General features: G+C 34.1%; 1 protein-coding gene across 1 annotated transcript in view; it reads right to left on the minus strand.

The window, feature by feature from the left end:
• KRIT1 (KRIT1 ankyrin repeat containing) overlaps positions 1 to 25346 on the minus strand; it is a 36208-nt gene that overhangs the window by 4976 nt on the left and 5886 nt on the right. The window contains exons 4-16 of the mRNA XM_059171092.1: positions 25017 to 25176; positions 22204 to 22296; positions 20924 to 21053; positions 19701 to 19944; positions 19362 to 19477; positions 18988 to 19131; positions 13387 to 13543; positions 12606 to 12713; positions 10174 to 10330; positions 9245 to 9396; positions 2745 to 2911; positions 1612 to 1699; positions 892 to 1098 (exon numbers count right to left, since the gene is read on the minus strand). Of these exons, the coding sequence (XP_059027075.1) occupies positions 892 to 1098; positions 1612 to 1699; positions 2745 to 2911; positions 9245 to 9396; positions 10174 to 10330; positions 12606 to 12713; positions 13387 to 13543; positions 18988 to 19131; positions 19362 to 19477; positions 19701 to 19944; positions 20924 to 21053; positions 22204 to 22296; positions 25017 to 25176 (1923 nt within the window). The remainder of the gene's footprint in view (positions 1 to 891; positions 1099 to 1611; positions 1700 to 2744; positions 2912 to 9244; positions 9397 to 10173; positions 10331 to 12605; positions 12714 to 13386; positions 13544 to 18987; positions 19132 to 19361; positions 19478 to 19700; positions 19945 to 20923; positions 21054 to 22203; positions 22297 to 25016; positions 25177 to 25346) is intronic.

A 25346-nucleotide genomic window follows, 5' to 3' on the forward strand; every position in this document is an offset into this window, starting at 1 on the left:
TGTCTTTTTTGACAAGCTGTTTATTACCTCAACTGATCTATTTATAGGCAAATCTGAATGAACAAAATTAATGATTTTTCTTAGCTTCTTATAAACTAGAAAGCTGTTCATCCTGATAAATGCATTAAATATGCTAAAAATAATCCCAAATTTCACATTATAATGACTCTGATTAAAAAAAGGAGTATAATACAATAATAAGCCTCTTATGGAAAAGCTCTGAAGTGATCTAATAATAGTCCCTTCCACACTTCATCTTGCCTGTTTCCCAGGCTTTTACAACAAATTCTAATTTTCAAAGTGAATCCCTTGTATCAGATAGTCTATTTTTCTTTTTTTAATCTGTATTGTTTTCATTTAAACTTAACTGAATTTTTAAAATAGGTAAAATAATCACAGTTAAAATTTTTAAGTTGCAAAACGGTACATAGTAAAAAGTCTCCCTCCTACTCTTGTTCTCAGTTACCTCATTGCCTTCTCTAAAGGCTTTATGACTTTCTAATCATACACAAGCAATATGTATTTATGTAAATACAGTCTTCACTTCCCCCATTTTTACACAAATAGTAGCCTATTACATATGGTTCACCACTGTGCTTTTTCACTAAATATATCTTGGAAATCATTCTATACATTCTTCATTCTTTTATATGGGTGCACAGTATTTCAACATAGAAATGTACTATAATTCATATAACTGTAATTAATGTTAATAATATAATTAACCCCTTACTGACAATTATTTACTTTTCAACCCTCATCCTTTGCTATTACAAATGAAATTGCAATGAATAGTATTATATAGTCGTCATTTCTAGATTGTTCATACAGACTGGTACCATTTTTTTGACATTATAAAATGTAACTGGTTAAAAACAGCTGTAAATCTACCTTAGTTTCCATGTTGAGGAGATGAAGTCCTTTTATATTCACTCCTACATACACAGGGATGACTTTATGATTGCTGGGGCTTGCCTTTGTAAATATCTGTCCTGTGAAAAAAGCTGCTCCATATGTAGGAATTTCCCAACAATTCTGTAAGAACATGCGCTGAAGGTGATGCATTTCTTTACTGACACCCTCACTTGTACTAAGATTCTAAAAACAAAGTAAAATAAAAGAGATGTGAACAGAGAATATACCTTTGATAATCCAAAGAGATCAACTAAGCAGTTTGTAAAATCATGGCCACCCCCAGAGAAAAATACAATTGTGTGACACTAGCCCAAGAGAAATGTTTTTTTGAGATGTTAATCTTTAAAAACGGAAAGAAATATCAAAATCTAAAAATATTCTCTATTCTATTAGTTTTTAAGTGACCCTTCGAAAGGGATAGTGTATAATTTCATGGGTGTGTATATGTGCCTGTGTTTAATCTCTAGTCCTTACCACAGAAGCCAACATACAGAATGTATCCTGTAAAAGATTCCACATTATTAAAAATAAAAATATCATGCTATCAGTTTTGTGTGAACTAGAAGGTCTATTTTTAATTTCAAGACAGTAAATTTAATGTAATTATGTTTAAAACATATTAAACAATTTCAAACAATTTAATTTACAAATTTTCAACTAGGATATAAAGTATCCTTATTTGTATTAAAAGCTTACCTTGTATTCATGAAGTATTCGGTTTGTCCAGTGAGGTGCTTTACTTTTGAGTTTGGTAACAGGTACAATGGATTTTAAATTTTCTTCACTGTAAGCAAATATGACATGTTTTAAATAAATCATCCTTAGTAGCTAAAGTACATAAATCATTTAGAAACAAACTGCTTTAAGTAACATGATTTTTTGAGCTGAAGAATCTGTATTGTAAAATATTAGAGAACTCTCAAAATTTTATGCAAAAGGCCATAATCCCAACATTCTCATTTAAGAGAAATGTTTCTTCTTTCAACAACCACAAAATATTTTTGAAAATTGAAAACCACAGGGGCACCTGGGTGTCTCAGTGGGTTAAGCCTCAGGGGACTGGGATCAAGCCCTGCATAGGGCTCTCAGCTCAGTGGGGAGCCTGCTTCCCTCTCTCTCTCTCTGCCTGCCTCTCTGCCTACTTGTGATCTCTCTCTGCCAAATAAATAAATAAAATATTAAAAAAAAACCCCAAACCATTCAACTGTAACTGGTACTGGAGAGCCGAAAATTAACACCAAAGACAGAGAGACATGAAATCACATGTTTAATCTTTGAGAGAAAACACTGAGGTTTTAAACACTGAAGCTTAATTAATTGTGATTTTCAATTTTTTCTTTCTTTCTTTTTTTTTTTTTTTTAAGATTTTACTTATTTATTTGACAGACAGATCACAAGTACGCAGAGAGGCAGACAGAAGGCAGGCAGAGACAGAGAGGCGGGAAGCAGGCTCCCCACCGAGCAGAGAGCCCAATTCTGGGCTCATTCCCAGGACCCTGGGGTCATGACCTGAACTGGAGGCAGAAGCTTTAACCCACTGAGCCACCCAGGTGCCCCAAAAATAAAATTTTTAGAAAAGTAAAAAGCTATATCAAACCATAGTCAAATACAAGAAAAGTAACTTTGGAGAGAGTATAACTTTAAGAATGTTTTACCATTCTTTTGTTTGGTTTTGTTTTTTTCCTTATTCCGTGCCTTGTATCCTTTAGTTCCAAACCAAAGAATAAATATATATTTTTTAAGAATAAATGTTTCTTAATAGCATTTTAAAACTTTCTTGGTTAAACAGAATCTTAAGCACAGCACAAGACCACGTTTTAAATACTTACTTTAGGAAACCTTGCTTGTGTTTCTTACTCTCATAATTTCCATAAACTATTTGCAACAGTAGACTTGCCAATGTTATCAGTTTAGCATCAGGAGCTGTATAAAAGCCCTTCAGTAAATTATATCTGGCTTCATCAAAAAGAATAAGAATAGCTAGCGGGTCTTCAATCTTAAAAGAAAAGGTATAATTTGGTTATTGGGCTACAATTTCCTGTTAAAAATATACAACTTGTCCCTTTCTAATTTGGAAAAGCAAAGCTACATATCCATATATAAATGAGCTGTTACTGATTTAGAGCAGAGGCTGACAAATTTTTCCTGTTCAGGGCCAGATAATAATATTTTAAGCTTTATGAGTCACAAAGTCTTTCTTACAACTACCCAACTCAGCTAGTGCAGCACAAGAGCAACCACAGACAATCTAATAACAAACTGGTGTGGTGGTGTTCTCATAATACTTTATATGTGGGTACTCAAATTTGAATTTCATAAAATTTCATACAATACTCTCTATAATGTGAAAACAACAACAACAGAGATTTTCATGGGGAAAAAAGATGAGAGGATTTTTCTAGATTAAAAGAGACTAAAGAGATATCAATCAAATACCAAGTATGAACCTTGACTAGATCCTACGTATGGCGGCTACATAAGACTCTTAAACAATTGGGGAAAATCTAAATATGAATCATGTATTAGACAATATTATGGAAATAAAAATTTTATTAGTGTGAAGTGGTGTATTATAGTATGTTGGTATGTCCTTTTTCTTAGGAGATATGTTAAAATATGTAGGGATTAAGTGCCACGATGTCTGGAACTCACTTCTGAATGGTTCATAAAGAAAAAACGGAGAAGTGAAGGTAATAAAGCAAAATATTAGCAGTTAGTGAATTTAATGAATTTTATTACTTTTTCAACGTTTTGTGGGTTTTTAGTTTCTCAAAATTAACAGTGAAGGGACACCTGGGTGGCTCAGTTGGTTAAGCAGCTGCCTTCAGCTCAGGTCATGATCCCAGCTTCCTCCGATCGAGTCCCACATCGGGCTCCTTGCTCGGCAGGGAGCCTGCTTCTCCCTCTGCCTCTGCCTGCCATTCTGTCTGCCTGTGCTCGCTCTCCCCCCCCCCCTCTCTGATAAATAAATTAAAAAAAAAACAACAGTGAAATTTGAAGAGTTTGAGTAGGTAATAGTTATAATTCCTAACAGCATATTCAGTGAGCATTAGTCAACAATTATTCTTTTCTAATGAAATCAGGCCATTTTCATCCTACAGAAAGGATGCAACAAATAAATGTAATTTTTCCATTTTTCAGATGGTACAAAATGGAATTTAATTACATAATGAAAGAAAACAACTGTTTTATCAGATGATCATGATTTTCTGATTTGCCCTGAGGTACTTACTAAGCCTTGCTTCTTTTTCACTTGAATTCACTTTTTATTCTTTATAATTATGCAATTCATTTATCATCCAAGTTTTACCATTATTGCTTTTTCTCTACCAATCAACTTTTCTTTATTTTTTTTTTTTAGATTTTATTTATTTATTCGAGAGAGAGTGAGAGAGAGCATGAGAGGGGAGAAGGTCAGAGGGAGAAGCAGACTCCCCATGGAGCTGGGAGCCTGATGCAGGACTCGATCCCAGGACTCCAGAATCATGAACTGAGCCAAAGGCAGTCACTTAACCAAATGAGCCACCCAGGTACCCCCAATCAACTTTTAAAATGTCACTGAGGTGGGGCGCCTGGGTGGCTCAGTCGGTTAATCGATGGCCTTCAGCTCAGGTCATGATCCCAGAGTCCTGGGATCGAGCCCTGCGTCGGGCTCTCTGCTCAGTGGGGAGCCTGCTTCTTCCTCTCCCTCTGCTGCTCTGCCTGCTTGTGTCTCTCACTCTCTGTCAAATAAATAAAATCTTTAAAAAAAAAAATGTCACTGAGGTGGAGAAAGAAGATAGAGTGAGTATACTTAGATTACTTGCAGATTTTATGTAACTAATACATTCTTTGAAACTGCACTAAAAATGTAAAACAGAAATTTAATATTTTAACCAATTTTAAGTATATAATTCAGTGACATTACAGTGTTATGCAAGCATCACCACTATTTATACAACTTTTTCACTCAACAGAAACTATTAACCTAAGCAATAATAAGAATAATAATTCATTCTCCCAACACCTGTGATAACCACTAATCTACTTTCTTTTTATGAATTTTCCTATTCTAGATATTTAATGTAAGTAGAATCATACAATATTTGTCCTGCTGCATGTGGCTTATGGCATGTGGCTTATTTCCTTAGTATGTTTCCAAGGTTTATCCATGTTAAGACACTTATCAGAAGTTCATTCTTTTTTACAGCTGAATAATATTCCATTTCATATATATACCACATTTTGTTTATCCATTCATCTGCTGATGGAAACTTGTGTGTTTCCATCATTTTGGTTATTGTGAATAATCCTGCTCTATTATATAGATACTAGGTAGACACTAGATAGATACTAGTATATAGATACCTGTTTGAGTTGGTATTTTCAATTCTTCAGGTATATATTAAGAGTGGAACTATGAGATCATATGGTAATTAGGTTTAGTTTTTTCAAGAACCACTACTGTTTATAGCAGCCATACCATTTTACAGTCCTACCTGCAATGTACAAGGATTACAATTTCTCTGTATTTTCACCAACACTCATTATTTTCCTTTTTAAAACTCTACTATTATAGCCACCCTACGAGTGGGAAGTTTCTCATTGTGTTTTTGATGTGTATTTCCCAAATGACCACTGATGCTGAACATCTTTTCATGTGTTTGTTTACTATATGTGTATCTTCACTAGAGAAATTAAAGTCTTTTGCCTATTTTAATTGGGTTGTCTTTTGTTTTTGAATTGTATTTCTTCATGTATTCTGGATGGTAAACCCCTATCAGATAAATGATCTGCAAATACTTTCTCCCATTCTGGGGCATCTGAATGGCTCAGTCAATTAGGCATCTGACTCAGGTCAAGATCTCAAGTCAACTCAACCAGCTGAGATGCGACTACCTGCTCAGCCCAGAGTCTCATGGACTCTCTTTCCCTCTCCTTCTGCCCCTCTCCCTGCTTGCTCTCTAATAAATAAATCTTTAAAAAAATATTTTCTTCCATTCTGTAAATTGTTTTTAACTTTCTCGATAATGTCCTTTGATATTACAATTTTTTTTTAATTTTGAAGAAGTCCAATTTATCTATACTTCTTTTGTTGCTCATGCTTTTGGTATTATATTTAAAAACCCACTGCCAAATCTAATGTCATGAAGATCTACTATTTGTTTTCTTCTAAGAGGTTTAAGGTTTTGGCTCTTATGCTTAAGTTGTTGATCTACTGAGTTAATTTTTATATATAGTGGGAGATCAGGGTCCAATTTCATACTTTTCACCATCTGTTGAAAAGACTATACTTTCTTCATTGGATGGACTTGGCACTCTTGTCAGAAGGCAGCTGAAATAGCCTTTTCCAGGGCACCTGGTGGCTCAGTCAGTTGAGCAGTTGGCTCTTGATTTCGGCATAGGTCATGATCTCGGGGTTCTGGGATGGAGCCCTGTGCTGGGTTCCTTGCTCAGCGGGGAATGTGCTTGAGGGTTCTCTCTCTCTCTCCCTCTTACTCAGCTCACATGTGCGCTCCCTCGCACTCAAATAAGTAAATAAATCTTTAAAAAACTTAATCAGCTGACTACTGATTTTGGTTATAGATGTATTGGGTTTATTTCTGGACTCGCACATCTATTCCATTAGTCTATATAACTGTCCTTAAGGCAAAACCACACTGTTTTAACTACTATGGCTTTATAGTAAGCTTTGAAATTGGAGGTGTGACTCTCTCAATTTTATTCTTTTTTTTTTAAAGACTGTTTTGGCTATCCAAGGCCCTTTGTAATTCCATATGAATTTCTGCAAAAAGGCTGTTGGAATTTTTTTTAGGGAATGTGGTAAATCAGTAGATTGTTTTGCTGGTACAGACATCTTAATGATATTAAATCTTCCTATCCTTAACACAGATAGCTTTCCAGTTAACTTAGATCTTCTTTAATTTCTTTCAGTAATGTTTTAGAGTTTTGAGTGTACAAGCCTTGCACCTCTTTTATTAAATTCATTCCTAGACATTTTATTCTTTAAGAGGGTATTTTGATGAATTTCTTAATTTCCTTTTGGGGTTGTTCACTGATGTGTGTAGAAACAAACAACTGGTTTTTCTGTGTTAAGCTTATTCCTTGCAATGTTGCTCAATCTACTTATTAGCTCTAATGGGTTTCTTGTGCAGTCAAATGCTCTACCCCTGAGCTATACCCCCTCTAATGGGTTTCTTGTGGATTCTTCGTGATTTCCTATATGTAGGATCATGTCATTTGCAAATAGTTTAGCCTTTTCCTTTTCAATGTGGATGCCTTTTATTTTTCTTTTTCTTCCTTTTTTTATTATTATTTTTAAAGATTTATTTATTTGAAAAAGAGAGAGAGAGAGTGCACACAAGCACAAGCAGGGAGATAGGCAGAGGAAGCAAGAAAGGGAGCAGACTCTCTGCTGAGCAGGGAGCCCAATTCATGGCTCAATCCCAGGCTCACAGGATCATGATCTGAGCTGAGGTCAGATGCTTAACCAACCAAGCCACCCTAGTGGCCCTTTTTTTTTTTAAAGAGAGAGTGCACGTGCAAGTAGGTGGGATAAGGACAGGGAGGGAGGGAGAGGATCTTAAGCAGGCCCCACACTAAGCGGTACTGAGTCTGAGGCAGGGCTCAATCTCTCATGACCCTGAGATTAAGAGTTGGACACTTAACCAACTGAGCCACTCAGGTACCCTATTTTTTCTTTTCTTCTTCTTTTTTTTAATCTAATTGCTCTGGTTAGAACTTCTAGTACTATGTTAAATAACAGTGCTGAAAGCTAGCCTTCTTGTCTTGTTCCTGATCTTAGAAGGAAAGCTCTAACATTTCATCCAGTATGATGTTAGCTGTGAATTTTTCATAAATGCCAGTTATCATGTTGAGGAAGTTCCCATCTATTCCTAATTGTAAGAGTTTTATCATGAAAGGGTATTAGATTTTGTTAAGTGTATTTTCTGTGCCAACTGAGATGATCAGTTGTGGTTTTTTTCCTCTGTTCTTTTTTTTTTTTTTTTTAAGATTTTCTTCATTTATTTATTGGAGAGATAACATGAGCACAAGTTGGGGGGTAGGGGCAGAGGGAGAGGCAGACTGCTCACTGAGCAGGGAGCCTGATGGGGGCTTGATCCCAGGACCCTGAGCTTATGACCTGAGCTGAAGGCAGCTGCTTAACTGACTGGTTGTTCTATTTGTGAAATTCTAACACATTTTTTAATGAATAATCTAGATCTTTGTTTTTGGTTAATTTCATACAAAGTAACTTCCAGTATATGTCACTGAAAGGATCATATTTGTCTTTAGTTTGATAATATAAGAGGGACAATACGAGAAATCAGGTATAAAATATTTATCAAGTTTGTAAATGATCGATCAATTTTCCATATACTAAAATTTCCTTAACTTTGTCTGTTTAATATTTCCTTGGATAAGAATCAGGAAATGCATTGTATATTTTTTCTTCACCAAGTCAATTTTAAAAATTTTATAGACCATCACACTAGTTTACCTTGTAATATCCACTTTAAGTTTCTGTGTTGTTCACTCATCCTTCAGATATCATTACCCTACCCTCCCTCTAAAATTTTCACTAATTCAAATCCAAATGTACTTGTGTGGAACAATTCTTTTTATCAAGTGTAAATTATATTCTCATTTTTACTATCTATATAATTCTCTGCTTGATTTGGAAACAGCTACTTACTAACTATTGAGAAAGCTTTTTATGTCCCCTTTGCAAATATAATCTGCATTCAGATTTTGTTTTCCTCCCACACCAACCTATCTCTTTGCTCCTTTGACATTTACACACTGATTGGCTCTTTATTAAATTGATCTGTGATAGTGTACTTCCTAACTGTGCTAAAATTCTTTTTGGTATAATCTGTCTTCCATCTGGTTGCTAATTCTCTTTAGGATAGATTCTTTTTTTTTTTTAAATTTATTTAGTCAGAGAGAGAGAGCGAGAGCGAGCACAGGCAGACAGAGTGGCGGGCAGAGTCAGAGGGAGAAGCAGGCTCCACGTGGAGCAAGGAGCCCGATGTGGGACTCGATCCCAGGACGCCGGGATCATTACCTGAGCCGAAGGCAGCTGCTTAACCAACTGAGCCACCCAGGCGTCCCAGGATAGATTCTTTATTTCTTTTGTTTCTAAGACAATGGAGGTGGAAATAAAAAAAAACCAACCAGGGTCTTCGTAAGTAGACTAACTCAGACTTAACCCCAGGGATATGAAGATCAAGCAGAAAAACAAAAGTAAAACCTCTTCATACAGGAACAGCCTGTTTCTAGTGCCTACCACAGGAATTCAATAGATTCTGTGCATTTAAATGACTATTAATAAGATTTCCAAGCAAACCTTTTTTTCAACTTCCAAAGGAAGTCTCACATCTCTTCTTAGGAAAAGCTGTGGTGTTTCCCTTTGGGGATCCAAATTAGTCAATTCAGAAAGTATTTCTGGCCAATCACGAACATGTTGCAAGGGTTTATGATAAGGCTTGAGTTGAAGGCCTGAAAAACATCTTTCCTTTTATAAATAATAATGTAAAAATAAATTATATCAACACATAGAAAATTTGTATTAAACTATCTGTACTTAAGTGCTGAATACACACAAATTAAAGGTCTAAATTTAAGTCAATGACTTTATAACCAATTATCTCACAACCCAGTTTTAGGTTAAAAGTTTGTGTTTTTGAGTATAAGAATTACGAGAATTACTAAAACAAATAAAACATATCAACTATATATAAGATCTTTAATTCCACTATAGCTTATTTAATTATGATCCAATCAGTAGAATCTGGTATTTTTTAAAAACTACAATTAAACATTAAATAGCCAATCACAATAACTCCAATTAGCTCCTTTATGTATTTGCAATACTTTGCTTGAAAGGTAAATCTATAGTGGCATCAGGTTGGTCCTAAATAAAAAGATGTGATAGAAAACTAATATAAAGAAAAAGAACGTTTGCATTATTTTAGGTGAAATGAGCACTGACAATAAAGGCAAGTTGGATAAGCACTACATTAAATGGCATTCAAATAAAATTCCATTGCCAGAGAAGGAAAGTTTTCAAATACTTAAAAACTGCTTTGAATGAAGCAGTGGATGAGGAGTCCAGAGGCTTACCTGTTCAAATAGCTGGAACACTAGTAATTTATATAAAAGAGAAGATCAGTGTATCATTTAAAAATTTAAAGTCATTAAGAAATTGATGCTATACCTAAGTTTACCAATCCACTCTCACAAAGGAATAGGTTTACAGAGTAACAACTTTCTTACTGAGGTTTTCTGAACAGATCCAAATAGTGAAATACTGCTGTGTTTCTTGAGAGAGACGCATTCCTTCCATAATCTGCTGCACTGTGGTATTATTTCCATGCTTCAGTTCAACAGAACGGTATGATCCATCCATTCTGTATATTCGAACTTTTTCGTACTAGGACAAAGAACAGTAATAAATTAGGCAACCTGGTTAGAAGTTACATATCCCAGCCTAACAAAAATGCTTCAATTTCAACTTCATATGTTTTATTATAGTTTTCAAACATGGAAAATAACAGAAAGCTGCTTCAAATATCTGCTGGCACACTTTAAAAAGATTTTTATTTCCATTATATTTTCCAGTATGTTTTCCTCTGGATATTTCAGGTGAAATAAATTTGAGAAGCTAAGGTAAATGGTTCTTAAAAAATATTCAACTTCAGATTCTTCTGGTACATGTTTTAAAGCTGTAACTGTACTAAGTAGTTATCATATGGGAGATATAGAAACTTAGTTACTCAGTCTGTTAGGTATCTCATGAGTCTAGTGGGCCATAAATTATACTGTAGAAATGTGTACTAGCAATAATTTTTCCCAAGAGGAATCTGTAATGGAAGACTATGCACATGAAAGTTATGAACAATAGACCTTGAGCCAATTTATTTCCTCCTGTTCAGAACATCTCAAAGAATCATCATCTTCTCAATACATTTTATAAAAATCCCTGTCACCTATTTAGCCCATCTCTCACCCACCTCCTCTCTAACAATCAGCACTTTGTTCTCTATATTTAGAAGTGTTTTCTTGTGTTTGGTTTTTTAGATTCCACATACAAGTGAAATCATATGGCATTTGCCTTTCTGTCTTATTTCACTTAGCATAATAAATACCCTCTTGGTCCATCCATGTCGTTCCAAATGACAAGATATCATTCTTTTTTATGGCTGAGTAATATTCCATCATCTATATATACCACTTAATCTTTATCCATTCATCTATGGATGGACACTTAGGTTGCTTCCATATCTTGGCTACTGTAAATAATATTGCAATAAACATAGAAATGCATGTATTTTTTCACACTTGATCTTAGCCAAAAGGCTGAGAAGCAACTGCATGTATCTTTTCAAATTAGTGTTTTCATTTTCTTTGTGTAAATACCCAGCAGTGGAATTACCAGATCATATGGTATTTCTATTTTTAATTCTAGGGGGAAGCTCTGTACTGTTTTCCACAGTGATTGCACCAATTTACATTCCCACAAATAGTGTGCAAGGGTTCTACTTTCTCTAGCACTTGTTATTTCTTACCTTTTTGAAACTAGCCATTCTGTCTGGTGTGAGGTAATATCTCACTGTGGTTTTTCTTTTTCTTTTTTTTTTTTTTAAAGATTTTTTTTTTTAAATTTATTTATTTGACAGACAGAGATCACAAGTAGGCAGAGAGGCAGGCAGAGAGAGAGAGAGAGAGAGGGAAGCAGGCTTCCTGCAGAGCAGAGAGCCCAATGCGGGGCTCGATCCCAGGACCCTGAGATCATGACCCGAGCTGAAGGCAGCAGCCCAAACCACTGAGCCACCCAGGCGCCCCTCACTGTGGTTTTTCAATGTATTCTCAATACATTTTATTGCCCAAACAACTTCCAGGTCAGTTCATCTTGGATGAATGTATTAATTCTTCTTATCTTATTCATTTAGAATATAAAAATTATGCCAGGAATAATAATGTGTTCTATACAATTAGAAAATAAATTGTAATCAAGTATAACAGTGCCTATTACCACTTAATCTTTTTCTTGACTTTGTCTTGTGCTCATGGAATAGTATTTTGACAAAATGTGTTGAGTGTGTGGTGAGTGTGTATGTTAATATTCCTTAAAGGCAAAGATCATATATTTATTCTCTATCACTTGTTACTTCCAGCATTTCAAGGTATTAAATTCACAGAAATACTCCATAAATACTTACTGCCTAATTGATAGAAATATCTGGAAAGGCTCAGAGATTACATCTGTTGATATCAAGCTTTAATACTTTATCTATTATAAATCCTTTTATCTGGTTTACAAGTTTTCACACAGTTTTTAAATTGGTGACAGTTTTATTGTTACTATAACTTTTAGATGAACTGAGTTTTTTCTAATTGCTAACTATTCTCTATCTTAACGTTACTGCTCATTATTCCAGACATCATCAGGTATTAAGATTATACTAGAAATTAGGTTAATATTAAGTGTTTTAAAGATTTATTTACTTATACAGTTTTTATTTTGATATTCAAGAATAAGTATCTGAATATTAGGGATGATAACAAATTTAATACTTAAGAGATCTACCCATGAGGTTTTCTAAAAGCCGTAAGAAATGATCCATGCATTCCTCTTGCCACAAATACTCAAATTACTTATCAATTTAAATAGTTGGCTTAGCTCTATTTCTGAAGGTAATTCTTACTGGTTTGTTAATGGCTTCCTTCAATAGCTTTGCAGCTTCTTCCCAGTTATTTTGTTTGTTTTCTTCACAGATATTTAAAGGGGATCTTCCTTGTTGGTCTGTTATGTGCTAGAAATTTTAGAAAAAAGAAAAATGTGAAGAAAAAAAGCATTACAAATATATGGCATTATAAGTGAAAATGTCATTCAATCAATCAAAATTTCATAAAAAATAGATTTTGTCAAGTATTAAATACTAACCATACTTAGCATATACTACACTTAAACATGAACTGATAAAGATGAAAGACTGAAAGCACTAATCAATGTGATTATTGTTTTTTAAAGCTTTGATTATAAGATCCAACAAAGGTTTTGTTTAAATTGATTATTTTCCCATTTAAAAATACTTATTAATACAACTTCTGGAAAAATGGGTAGAAAATCTTTTTCCTTCATGAAGATATTTTTTGAGGAAATACAATATAACACAAGAAGAGGTTAAATTTTATGTATATGCAGGAGATGGATGATGGTGATGACTGTACAGCAATGTGAATGTATTTAATGCAACTGAACTGTATATCTAAAAATGGTTAAAATGGTAAATTTTATGTGAGGTACATTTTATCACAATAAACAAGTGTAAAAGCAAAGTTTACATATAAGTGTTACTTATACTATGCAGATGGTAAAATTTATTTTTTAATTGACTTCTCAAGAATACAACTGAACATTTAATGTCATCACTTGTTATTCATTGCTTGAACATTAAAAAAAAAAAATCCTGGAAAATAACTTACTCTGTCAACTTCTGGATGGTTTAGAAGAATCTGTACTATTTCAGCATGTCCTCCTCCAGCAGCAAAATGAAGAGGAGAACTGAGCTGTCCATTTAAAAGATTTGGATTGCACTTTCCTTTTTCTAACAAAATGCGAGTGGCCTCAACTTTTCCATACCTATAAAAAAAAGAAGAAACTTAGCCCCCCAAATCATATGAAATGCTTTAAAAATTCAAATTTTAGATGATATCTCAAAGAAATCTAAGATTTTTTTTTATTTTAGTAAGACACATAAATGTTTTCAGTGCCCAGGGATTTCTTATGAATTCTTTTGGTTCAGTTCAACTGTTTCTGTTCCTGATTAAGTGAGAGGAAATATAACCTCAAACACAAGACAGAGCAGATGACAAAGAACAACCCCATGCAAAGTACAAAAATTATAAATTAAGGAAATAAAATGTTTAGTCAAAATTGGTTCAGAATCAGAAACTTCATAAGGCTTTTACTTAGGCCTGACTGTGATTTGCAAAAGGCCCAAGGATAGAATTGGATATGTACCTGCTGTGTTGGGCAGTGTGGGAGACATAAAGATGTGTAAGATACATGGTCTCTGCTCTAGTAAAGGCTTATAAAGTAATAAGAGAGGTAAAATAAAAACATGGGATAAGTTACATTATGCTTTAAAATTGAAGTAACAGTTTAGGATAACAATTAACATAATAGGGGCTATATATTTGTCAAGTCAAGATAGTATATAACTAACGCTTTAAAAAACATCAGAAAAGATAGGACTTTAGTCTAAGACTCCCTGAAATATTTTGATAGAACAACTTGAAGTGTACTTTAAGTAGGAAGGAACCAAAGAGATGTTGAAGAGAGGCAAAAATATTTTAGGTGTGTGTGTGTGTGTGGTGGGGGAGAAGTAAGCAAAGCAAGGGCCCAGAAGAGTACAAAGCATCTGTTGGACATAGTTGAGTCCACCATTTTGTCAAAGCCAAAGATTTATATAAGGCTGCAATCTGAAGCAAGGGTGGAAAAGTAATTCAGTGTCTGTAAATAAATAGGTAAGAGGGGAGAAAAGGGAAAGGAAATTTGCTTTCAGATATGGTACATCTGAGATGAAAATAACACATCTTTAGAAGTGATTTGGTTTGCCAGCAACTTTCCTTTCTTCCCTTCTACATACCCTTCTTATACCCTGAAACTGCCACTTGTATGCTACCCTTTCCTATTCATTTGACATTTTGCTCACATTCTTTGCTATTCCTGAGATGTCCTTTTCTCCCTACCTCATTTTGTCTAGGTTAAATCCTGTTACTTCTCTGAAACAGTTTTAAAATGTACTTCTATAGTTCCACTACATGTAGCACTTTTTTGCTTTTTTTATAGGACTTATCTACTTTCACCCTTATTTATATACATCTCTTCTCTAATAGCCTGGGAATTCCTTGAGGGTAGGTACACCATCTCTGCATTCTCTAAACTGCCTTATAGACAACAAGAGAGTGACTAAACTATTCAGTAGGCATTTGAAAATACAGGCTTAGTATTCAGGAGGAAGGCAAAGGCTTGGATTATCTACCTGAGGAAAAGCAAATTAATCTAACTGAAAAGGCTGGGAGATTTTAGGGTACCTGGGTGGCTCAGTCTGTTAAGCATTGGCCTGCTGGCTGAGACTGAGTCCTGCACTGGGCTCCCTGCTCAGCAGGGAGCCTGCTTCTTCCTCTGTCTGCCATTCCCCCTGCTTATGCTCTAACCCCCATCTCTCTGTCAAATAAATAAATAAAATCTTTAAAAAAAAAAAGGCTGGGATAATTTGAAAAATGAAAAATTAGTATCTTAGAACAATGAAATGCCATCTTGAAAAACAATCTTTCAGGACAGGAAAAGGCACTTCTAAGCAATTCAAGTAATAAAATATAAATGTACATTTTGTTTTCATGGTTCTTTCTTATATAATTACTTGATATAATCTTCAAAATAACCTTTATGGCATGCAGAAGTATTTTTATATCACAGTTAAGGAAAATGAAGCTTGAACCAGGTAAGCAATTTGCTGAAGGTCCCATGGTTACTAACCAGTGTTAGAATCCAGGTTTTTCAATCTTAGTATAGCAGTTTCCATACCATTACACATGCGTTAAGTCACAGGATGGAAGCCAGTATTTCAATAATAATGATAATTTAACAGTAATATCTTGCATTTGTACTGACCTTCATTACAGCTCCATTATGCCCCTTCAACTCCAATTTGTTCTTAGAATGAAGGGGTGGTCAACAGTATTAATGCTGTAGAGCGGGGAAAGAGATTAAAAACTCAGAAAAGTTTAAGAAGTTTAATGAAGAGTGAAAAAGAGACAACAGTGAGTGTGGCCCACTCACCTTTGAAGTCTGGCTGTGAAAGGAAGGAAAGAAACAGGATAGTGGCCAGAAAAGGCAGCAGGGTCAAATTAATATTCTTTTCAAGAGGAAGAGAACCATGTACGTTGGAAGGCAAGAGAAAAAGTGCAGAGAAGGGGAGAGTGAATTTATGGTAAACGAGGATTTTTACTTGCATATCCCATGATACAGGAGAGATGAGAACAAAAACAACAGATAAGAAGGACATTTCCGATGGCATCAGTTTTCTTTGAAAATAGGAGGTAAAACTATCTGATAAGAATACAGAAAGGAAGTAGTGGGAGTTTAAGTGCTTAAGAGTAGAAAGGTTCAGAATAGCTTATATGAGAGAACTAAAAGGCTGACAGGATGAATGAGACAAAGAAGTTAGACAGCTAAGCTACAGTGAAGATGGGATAATTTGAAGGGAGTCAAATCATCATAGCCCTAAAGCACTCTCTAGCAAAAACATGAAGCCTAAAAAAAGATCAGAGAAGACACTGATTTGAGAAAGGTCAAAGAATATGTGATGTCAGTGAAACATTTACTGAGTGGCTGATTAAGTTGCTCATATGGGGAGAAAGCCAACTTAAATAGTTTTGGAAAATGGTGATCCCAGTAAAGAGTTTTCAGGTACGTGGCCACCAATATGAGAATTTTAAAAGCTTGCAGCTATCTTAGGGGTGGTCCTCAAAGAGTGATCTAGGAAGCCCTGAGAATCCCTGAAATCTTTTCAGGGTACCTGTAGATCAAACATATTTTCCTAGTAATATTAAGATGTTATTTATCCTTTAAACTCTTTTTTGATCCTAAGTGTACAGTGGGGTAGTCTAGAAGCAATTTGCCATATAATTTTGCAACAAATTAAAGGCAAAATCAGATGTGAGAATCCAGCTATCTTCTATTAAGCTAGAGAATAAAGAGATTTGCCAAGAATGTAAAACAATACTATTCTTAATTTTTTAAATTTTAGAAAATATGGTATTTTTCATAAAATTGTTACTTATGTTAATGTTTATTGTTATTGTTATTATTGTGTTAAATGAATTAATACTTAAACTATTTTGGGGGTATAACTTCTAATATGTTAATATAATTTACATAAAAAAAAAACCTTTGGGCTCCTATAACTTTTAAGAGTAAAAGGCAGACCTGACACCAAAAAGTTGGAGAACCACCAATTTAATAAAAACCCTCAATTTAAAGATGAGAAAACAGACCAAGAAGGATAAAACATCTTCTCTAAGCTTATAAAGATAGTCTCCAAATCTCAGTCTCTTAATGAGATGGCCTAATATTCCCCTCCTTGATCCTTATACCAATTAGTGAATAAAATACATTTTCAAGATAAAGTAATTTAAGTTCTTAGTAATTGGTTAAATCAGTCTTCATTCAAATTCACATTAATCAAATGATCCATTTGATTAAAAGTATTGCAAGTGACCTATATTACTCCTGGTACATTAAACTTAATTTCCAACTGACAAAATTAATTTTATCAAAGGATAAAACTCTTTTCCTTGGTATACTGTAGTAGTAAGATTTTCTAATTAAAAATACTATGGATTATGAGTTTCATATTTAGGCATCAAAATCTTTAAATTTCTACAGTACTTTAATAATAACAGCCAACATCTACTGAGTGCTTATTATGTGCTAGGTATCCTCAAAGCATTTACTTACATTTTCTCCTTTAATCTTAACAAATGTACTATTATTAAGTCCACCTCATAGATGAAGACAAAGGTCCTTAGAGATTTTAAATAACTTGCCAAAAGTCATAATTTTAGGAAATGAGAGTTATTAGGGTAGAAACCTAAGGATATTTCAAAGAACGTTAATTATACTTCTGTTTTTATGTAATATGTACTTAAAAATGCTACCATTCTTAAAATATAAATATTACAATTCTTTTATTAGAAAAGAAAATAACCAATGCCACAAAAAAGGGAAATATTAACCAAATATAAATTCGGGATGCCTCAACTAAAATTCTCTGCCTCTGTCTTCCTGATTTCATAGTGTACTTTTTTTTTTTTTTTAACCAATTCCAAATAAGGCATGTGATTTCTTTCAGTACTGCTGCTGCCAATATTTATTGGTAATCTGAAGAAACAACTAAAAGTTCAGTTTAAAAAGATTTAGGGTAACTCCAAATATGAGTAGAAAATTCCATGTAATGGGAAAACAATTAAGAACACACAGAATAAAGGAGCAGATATTTCTTGAATAAAGGAGCATATTTTTAGGGAAACAGCGTATTTTTAAGGGAGAAAAGATGGATATTAAAAGCAATTATATTTAGCTACAGGATCACAGATTTTGGAATCCGTGAAATTAAAAGAATTTTGAGCTGGAAAGAACTCTAGCAATGATCTAATTAATGCCTTTACATATAGATAAATAAACAGATATAGAGAAATGAAGTATCTTGCTAAATGTTGCTCAGCTAAGAAGTAGCAGACATTTAACAAGCAGTGAATAATGTAAGCACTTCTTAAACTAGCTAAGGAGAATCCCTTTAAATAAGAAGTCAAAAGCAACTTTTGCATAACAAATAATGGTAAATAACTTCATTACATTCCTTCTGGAGGATAAACCAGAGCTGACAGTTAACTACTGCTATAAACACAAATATAAGAACTCAGCTCAGCTGAGGGAAGAATTACTATCACATGGGAGGAATAGGAAAGCAAGAGGTACAATACGCAAGTAGTGGAAACACCTAACCCTAATCCTGCAATCCTGTGAGCTAATCCTTCTCATCTTAAAAAAATAATAATAATGAAGAATGGCATTCATTCTAATGAAGGCTTTTGGGAGTTTCGTGATCCCACAGCTTCCCAAAGAACTAAATGGATACTTTTCCAGCATGATCAATGGCAAATCATAAGTAGTTAACCTCATGTAAATTTTATAGTAAGGGTAAACAAACTTAATATAACTCCAATACAAAATGTGAATAGGGACCTAGTGCTATATAATGACACTTGCTAGTCATTAGTTATTATACAGGATGATTTGGTAATGCCTCGAACACCAATGATACTTTTCCCATGGGGCAGACCTTGTAATTCTGAATAGTGGTACATATAAACAGTAATCAAAGACCTAAATAGAAAGCCCGTAAGGCAAAATGTGGTAGAGAAAAAGTGGCTGGAATGACGACAGTTCTGAAAAGAAGCATTAACATTTACAACTAAGGATTCATTCCTTCCAAGAGAAAAAAGTAATCCATTTACCAGCATGCATAATGAATGGGCGCCCAGTGGTCACTATCTAATTGATTGACAGAAAATCTTTCATTGAGAAGACGGTTTAGTAATTCTGAATCTCCTTCACAGGCACTTCGATGGAGAGGAAAGTCATCTACCCACTGTCGTTCCCTAATCATTAAAAATAGATAAATTTTTTTTTAAAAACACTTTTGAAATTCAAATTGTTTCAAAATAAACAGGACATATCAATGAGAGCCATATATCACATAGTAGCTGCAAACTAAATCTTTTATGCAATGGTTATATTGCATACTAGTTACATACATCATTTAAAAAAATATTTTAACATTATAATGTAAGTTTTAGAAAAGCAATGTGGAGTAAAACCAGAACAGTACTTGTCTTCTGTGACACTGCTCATGCTTCTCTGCCATTTTTCCTGTTTGGGAATTTGGATTTTTGAGTAGTCTGGAGCTCCTAGACCAAAGTATGGATTTATTACCACTTTATCTACCTAAAAAGGGAAAATAGAAAAAACAAAAACAAAAACTCCTTAAAGAGCTTTAGATACTTGACTTCAATAGATATAAATACAACTAAATACAACTAAATAAACACAACTAACTAGATGTCATCTTAACATTTACAATTGGTAATAGGTATATTTACTTTAGAAAAAAATTATAGTTCAGATAAAATGTCTTTTGAAATCAGAGCAAAATTCATTCAGCTCTTACCCGGTTTGTATATTGAAGGTCTGATCCAAACAAAGGGTTGTAAATACAAGTATCTGCTTTCTCTAGGGCTAACATTTTACTCTTTATTTCTAGTGCACTGTAGCCCATATGTAGTGAGTTTTCTGTCTGACCTGATTCAGTAGCATATGCAGGGTTTATAACATTAGTTTTTATCCGCTCAAGAGGAGAAGGTCGGAATAAAGCTGGAATAAAGTGAGATTGTGCATGACGTTCATCTAACCACCTGGCAAAATAAGAAAGAAGAGGTCACAGAAGTATCTGTTCAAAAATGAAGATGAAAAAGTAGACCATCAAATTCTGAGATGATACATTCTAATATTACATTCAGATTTTTAAACTTTTAACTAGTGTTCATTAAATACTTCATTTACTAATAATAAAAGTTTGGTTAATAGACATAGCAAACTTTTAAAAAATGCATATACCATCATAATAAAAACACCTTTCAAAAAATATGAAGTACTTTTAAAATTAGAACCATTGAGATGGAGGTGACATTAGCTCTGTAGTTTCAGAAGGACAAAGGCATGATAGTCTAAACAACCTGTACCTGCTAAGAGTAACTCAATACTAAATCTATCAGAACAACGTGAGGAGCCATTTGACCCACCATCAGGGAAAACAGAAAGAGAACTTTAGTCATTCGCTTATCTAACTATTTTTTAAATTAACATATAATGTATTATTTGTTTCAGGAGTACAGGTCACCACAACACAAACACACCCCAATGTCCATCACCCAGTTACCTCATCCCCTGACCCTCTTCCCCTCCAGCAACCCTCAGTTTGTTTCATAAGATTAACTATTTTTAAAGACATAATTAGTTCTATTGAAAAAGTAGCGGACAGATGGACATAAGGAAACTAGTGCAAAGTAGAAGGAGAAATAAAGGCAATGGTAACTCAACTTGCAAATTAAAAAAAAAAAAAAAAACCAAAAACTAAATCTAGTTGTATAACAAGGAATCTTAATTCTTAATCCAGGGCAGTCTTTGTCATTTTTGAAAGAAGATTAGCTGGTGCAGGCAAACCAGGACAATCTTGTCTTTGGGGCTTTTCATTTTTATCTTGTACTTCAAAAACTTTACATTATGTTACATACATGTATTACTAATTTTATTATTTTCTTCTGTTCTTTTCAGAGCTAATTTCTACTATGTATTTGACTTATTTAAAAAAATATTTTTAGTGGCATTTCTTACTTATCCAAGGCTATTAACATCCTTGCTGTAAGTGTAGCAAAATGAGTACTGGATTCACTACAGACTCGCATAATATCTTGTAAGCAGTAAAAAATTGGGCATCCTGGAGTATACGTATATTTAGTATTATCTGAAAGAGAAAATGAATAATGCCATCATATAAAAGGTTTACAACCGCATGTTTTTCATTTAAAATTATATAGTATGTTTTAAAAAGTAGTTCAGTGTAACATGAGTTGTTTTATATTTGGATATAGAAGACCTTGATTAAACTGATGACTAGTTCTGTGACCCTATCCATTCGGAATTAGGAGATGTATATTCTTCTTGCAAGGTTGCAGAAATTGTTTCCTCTTTTTCTTCTACAACGATATTGTAAAACTCTGATTAATAAGATTTCCAACACTGTTTAAAATAGTGTACTTTTCAGCCTAAGTATAGCTGGAAAAAATATATATATCTGGAATGCTAGAGTTGGCTAATAAAATACACATAAGTAGTGTGTGAGCAGCAGGATAATGGCATATCCACACTGGGTCATTAATTTATCATCAGAATTATTACTGCCTCATAGGAGGCCAGTACTCTAAAGTTTCCAAAGTGGTTTTCAAATCTAATACCTCATTGAATGCTTCTAGCACAATGAACTTAATAGAAGAAGATACCTATCTTACAAATAGAGGCTGAGGCTTAGAAGAAGTCATTTGCCCAAAGGCACAAATTTAGTAGGCTGAAAGGTCTACACTGAAATTTAGTGTTTTTCAATTATTTCAGGATGTCAAAGACTCAAATTAAATTTTTACATTAAATCTAAACTCTTTAAATATTACCAATGTTGTTAGGCAGAGTATTTTAGAATTATTATTAACACCTTCTTGTGCCAAATCCCAGATAGGTCCTGATCACAGTCTGTTAATGTTCCAAAATACTGAAATATGTTTCTAGTCATATCCTTTGAAAAATCCCTTATTATAATCTGAAAATTTTTAATTTCAATTATGGCTTCCCGCCTTACTTCTTTATTCTGCTTTTAAAACCAGAAACAAAAACATTACTGTTTAGTCCAGAAGGCTGAATATTACTTTGAAATCAAAATACTTTTTTAAGTAATAAATTTTCTCATCTTAACTACTAGCTGAAAAATAGGTATTTTAAAACAGTGTAATAATAACCACGAATGCAAGTTACTTAATTCCTCATTAATAAATTTAATAAAATTAATAAAATTCCTTTTATTTAGCATCTAAAGTACATAAAGATTGATAAAACTTATACTTTACCTTTGACAACTGATGGAACAATAAATAATGCTGCTTCTCTCCCCGTCTTCTCCCCATCCAGAGGAAATGTCTTCATTAGTACCACTCGCTTTCCTAACCATTTTTAAAAATCAGTGAAAATAAAAATAATGGGCTTTTAAATTTTATAAATTTCCTTGAGAATTAGAAAAAAAATTATTTTAATTCCAGTGCAGCTAACAGTGTTATATTAGTTCCAGGCTTACAATATAGCAATTCAACAAATCCATATATTACTCGGGGCTCATTAAGATAAGTATACTCTTAATCTCCTTCACTATTTCCCCCATCTTCCAACCCAACCCCTCAGTAGTAACCATTGGTTTGTTTTCTGGTTAAGAGCTAATTTTGGTTTGTCCCTTTTTCTTTTTTGAGAACTAGAATTTTTTTTAAAAGGCAGTATTAAGAGGAGTTCAAATAGGGTGCCTGGGTGGCTCAGTGGGTTAAGCCTCTGCCTTTGGCTTGGGTCTTGGTCTCAGGCTCCTGGATCCCAGGAGCTTCCCCCCTCTCTGCCTGCCTGTCTGCCTACTTGTGTTCTCTCTGTCAAGTAAATAAATAAAATCTTAAAAAAAAAAAAAAAGCTGCCAGGAAATTTTCTAAGAGTACTACTCCTTTCTCTGGGCCAGAGGACATCTTTGTTAACATTGACACCACTTTCATCCCCCATCTGGGTAAATGGACCAAGTGACAGAGGTTGGCTAATTCATAGCAAATTATGACTTGTCTATCTTAGCTCAAATATGTGACTTGGATATAGGTCTCAGGAATGTGATCTCAGGAAATATCCTGATAACTGTAACAATTTATTAATAGTAAAAGAAGTCTAAATGAAAATTTATCAGAGAACACCAAGACCGAGGTAGAAAAGACTGACAAATTTGTGGCATCCAAAAAGAGCCTTTGGGTCACCCATAAGGATAGTTCTTTTTTTTTTTTTTTTTTTTTTTAGCTAAGCTCAATTTCTAGATAATTTTATCTTATTAAAAAGTCAATCTGATAATTAGGAAAAGAAGATTCTCTTTGCAGGACTCAGAATATGTATCAAGGATCTGTACATTTATGCAATAACTTATTATAATCTTGAGTTATAATGCTTAGAGCCCCAATAATTCAGGCCCTATTGGGAAGGTTACCTATTGGAAAGGTAAAAAATGATGAATGATAGCTCCAAAAATTATGAATCAGAGGCTTATAGTTCAGCTATCTCTACAGAACAAATACCCAAAATAGTAATTCAAATCACAAGATTCAGCCCTATCTCTGCAACAAAAACATGAATGAGACAAACTCTACAAAGATTAATAGGAAAAAAACAACAACACTGAATAAACTAAAGTATGCCTTACCTCATCAACAACGGTTTTTAACAGCCATTTGACTGAAATTAGCTTTAGCTTCTTAATAATAATGCCTAAATCTTGGATATAGTTTAAATTTCTCTAACTTTTAAGTTTTCTCTCACGTTTTGTGAGGCTACAGCCTGAGAAAATTATCATTAATTTCTAAACAGTTTCCTAGGCTATATATTACCTAATATTTTAAATGGTGACTGAACCTTTCAAGTTTAATACTTCAGTAATTCAGTTTGGCTCTTTGAAAAAGCTCTTCTTCCTGTGACCAAATAGGAAGAAACCTCTACCACCTGACAACTTACAGGATTCTAATCCATGAATCTTTTTTTTTTTTTTAAAGATTTTATTTATTTATTTGACAGACAGATATCACAAGTAGGCAGAGAGGCAGGCAGAAAGAGAGAGAGAGGGAAGTAGGCTCCCTGCTGAGCAGAGAGCCGGATGCAGGGCTCGATCCCAGGACCCTGCGATTATGGCCTGAGCCAAAGGCAGAGGCTTAACTTTCATTTAGTATGATGCAAGGTTTTTAGTCTCCTCTGTCCTGAAGTAGAAAACTAAAAATAGTAGTTCAGGGATACTTAACTAGAGAACTATACTTCTAGCAAAAGTGATCTGTATTTTCTTTGTTTTCAAGCCACTCTTTGGTTTCCTGTTCCTACTGAACAAATCATTAACACTGCAACTTATTTAACTATTTTCAACTTAAATATTATAGTCAAGTTTTTTTTTTTATATAAGACTTTATTGAGAGAGAGAAAGAATGAGCTGGGGTGGGGAGTACAGGCAGCACAGAATGAGGAAGCAGGCTCCCTGCTCAGCAGGGACTGGATCCCAGGATCCAGGATCATGACCCAAGCTGAAGGCAGACATTTAACTGACTGAGCCACCCAGGAGCCTCATAGTCAAGGTATTTCTTGAAGGGCATTGTTATAACTTAAAAAAAGCTTTCTGATTCTTTAAAAAAATTTTTTGAAGATTTTATTTGAGAGTGAGGGAGAGAAAATGCATGCCTGTGAAAGGAGGGTGTGGAGGGGAGAGAGAGGCAGAGAATCTCAAGTAGACTCCTTGCTATGTGCGGAGCGGGAGGCAGTTGGATCACACAAGCCCAAGATCATGCCCAGAGCTTAAACCAAGAGGTGGACGCTTAACTGACTGAGCCACCCAGACACCCCTCAAGTTTTTTTTTTAAATGGAAAGGTACATAAAAAGAAATTGATCTCCACACCTTTTTTTTAAAAAAAGACTTTATTCTTAAGTAATCCTTACACCCAACATGGGGCTTGAACTCATGACTCCAAGATTAAAAGTCACACACTAACAAATGAGCCAGCTAGGCAACCCAGAAAAAAATGATCTTAACACATGTTTAAAAATATCTTTCTCTACAAGCATTGAAAGCAAACTATATTTAAAAAAAAAAGAAAAAAGAAAAAAGTTTCCTACCTCTAATACCCTGGTTTGCAGGAGAAATTGGTTTGGTGGTTTCTACTACATAATCCAGTATGCCTTGTGTTATTTCACTGTTGCCCTGAAGTTTAGTTTCCAACAAAACTTTCTTTCTCTTTTTTTTCTGTCCTTCAATGGGAACTTCATGCAATAAAATCTTAGATGAGAAAAATTAAAGAGACAAAGCTTAAAATCAAGTTTACTTGCCCTAGAATACAGTAAGTCAGCAGTCTTTCTTAACCCCAGCTTCATATTAGAATATCCTGGGAAGCTTTTGAGACAATAGCAATGTCTAGTGAGTGGGGCCCTGGTACTGGAAGTTTTCAA

The sequence above is a fragment of the Mustela lutreola genome, chromosome 4 (assembly GCF_030435805.1).
Source record: "Mustela lutreola isolate mMusLut2 chromosome 4, mMusLut2.pri, whole genome shotgun sequence".
Taxonomy (NCBI): domain Eukaryota; kingdom Metazoa; phylum Chordata; class Mammalia; order Carnivora; family Mustelidae; genus Mustela; species Mustela lutreola.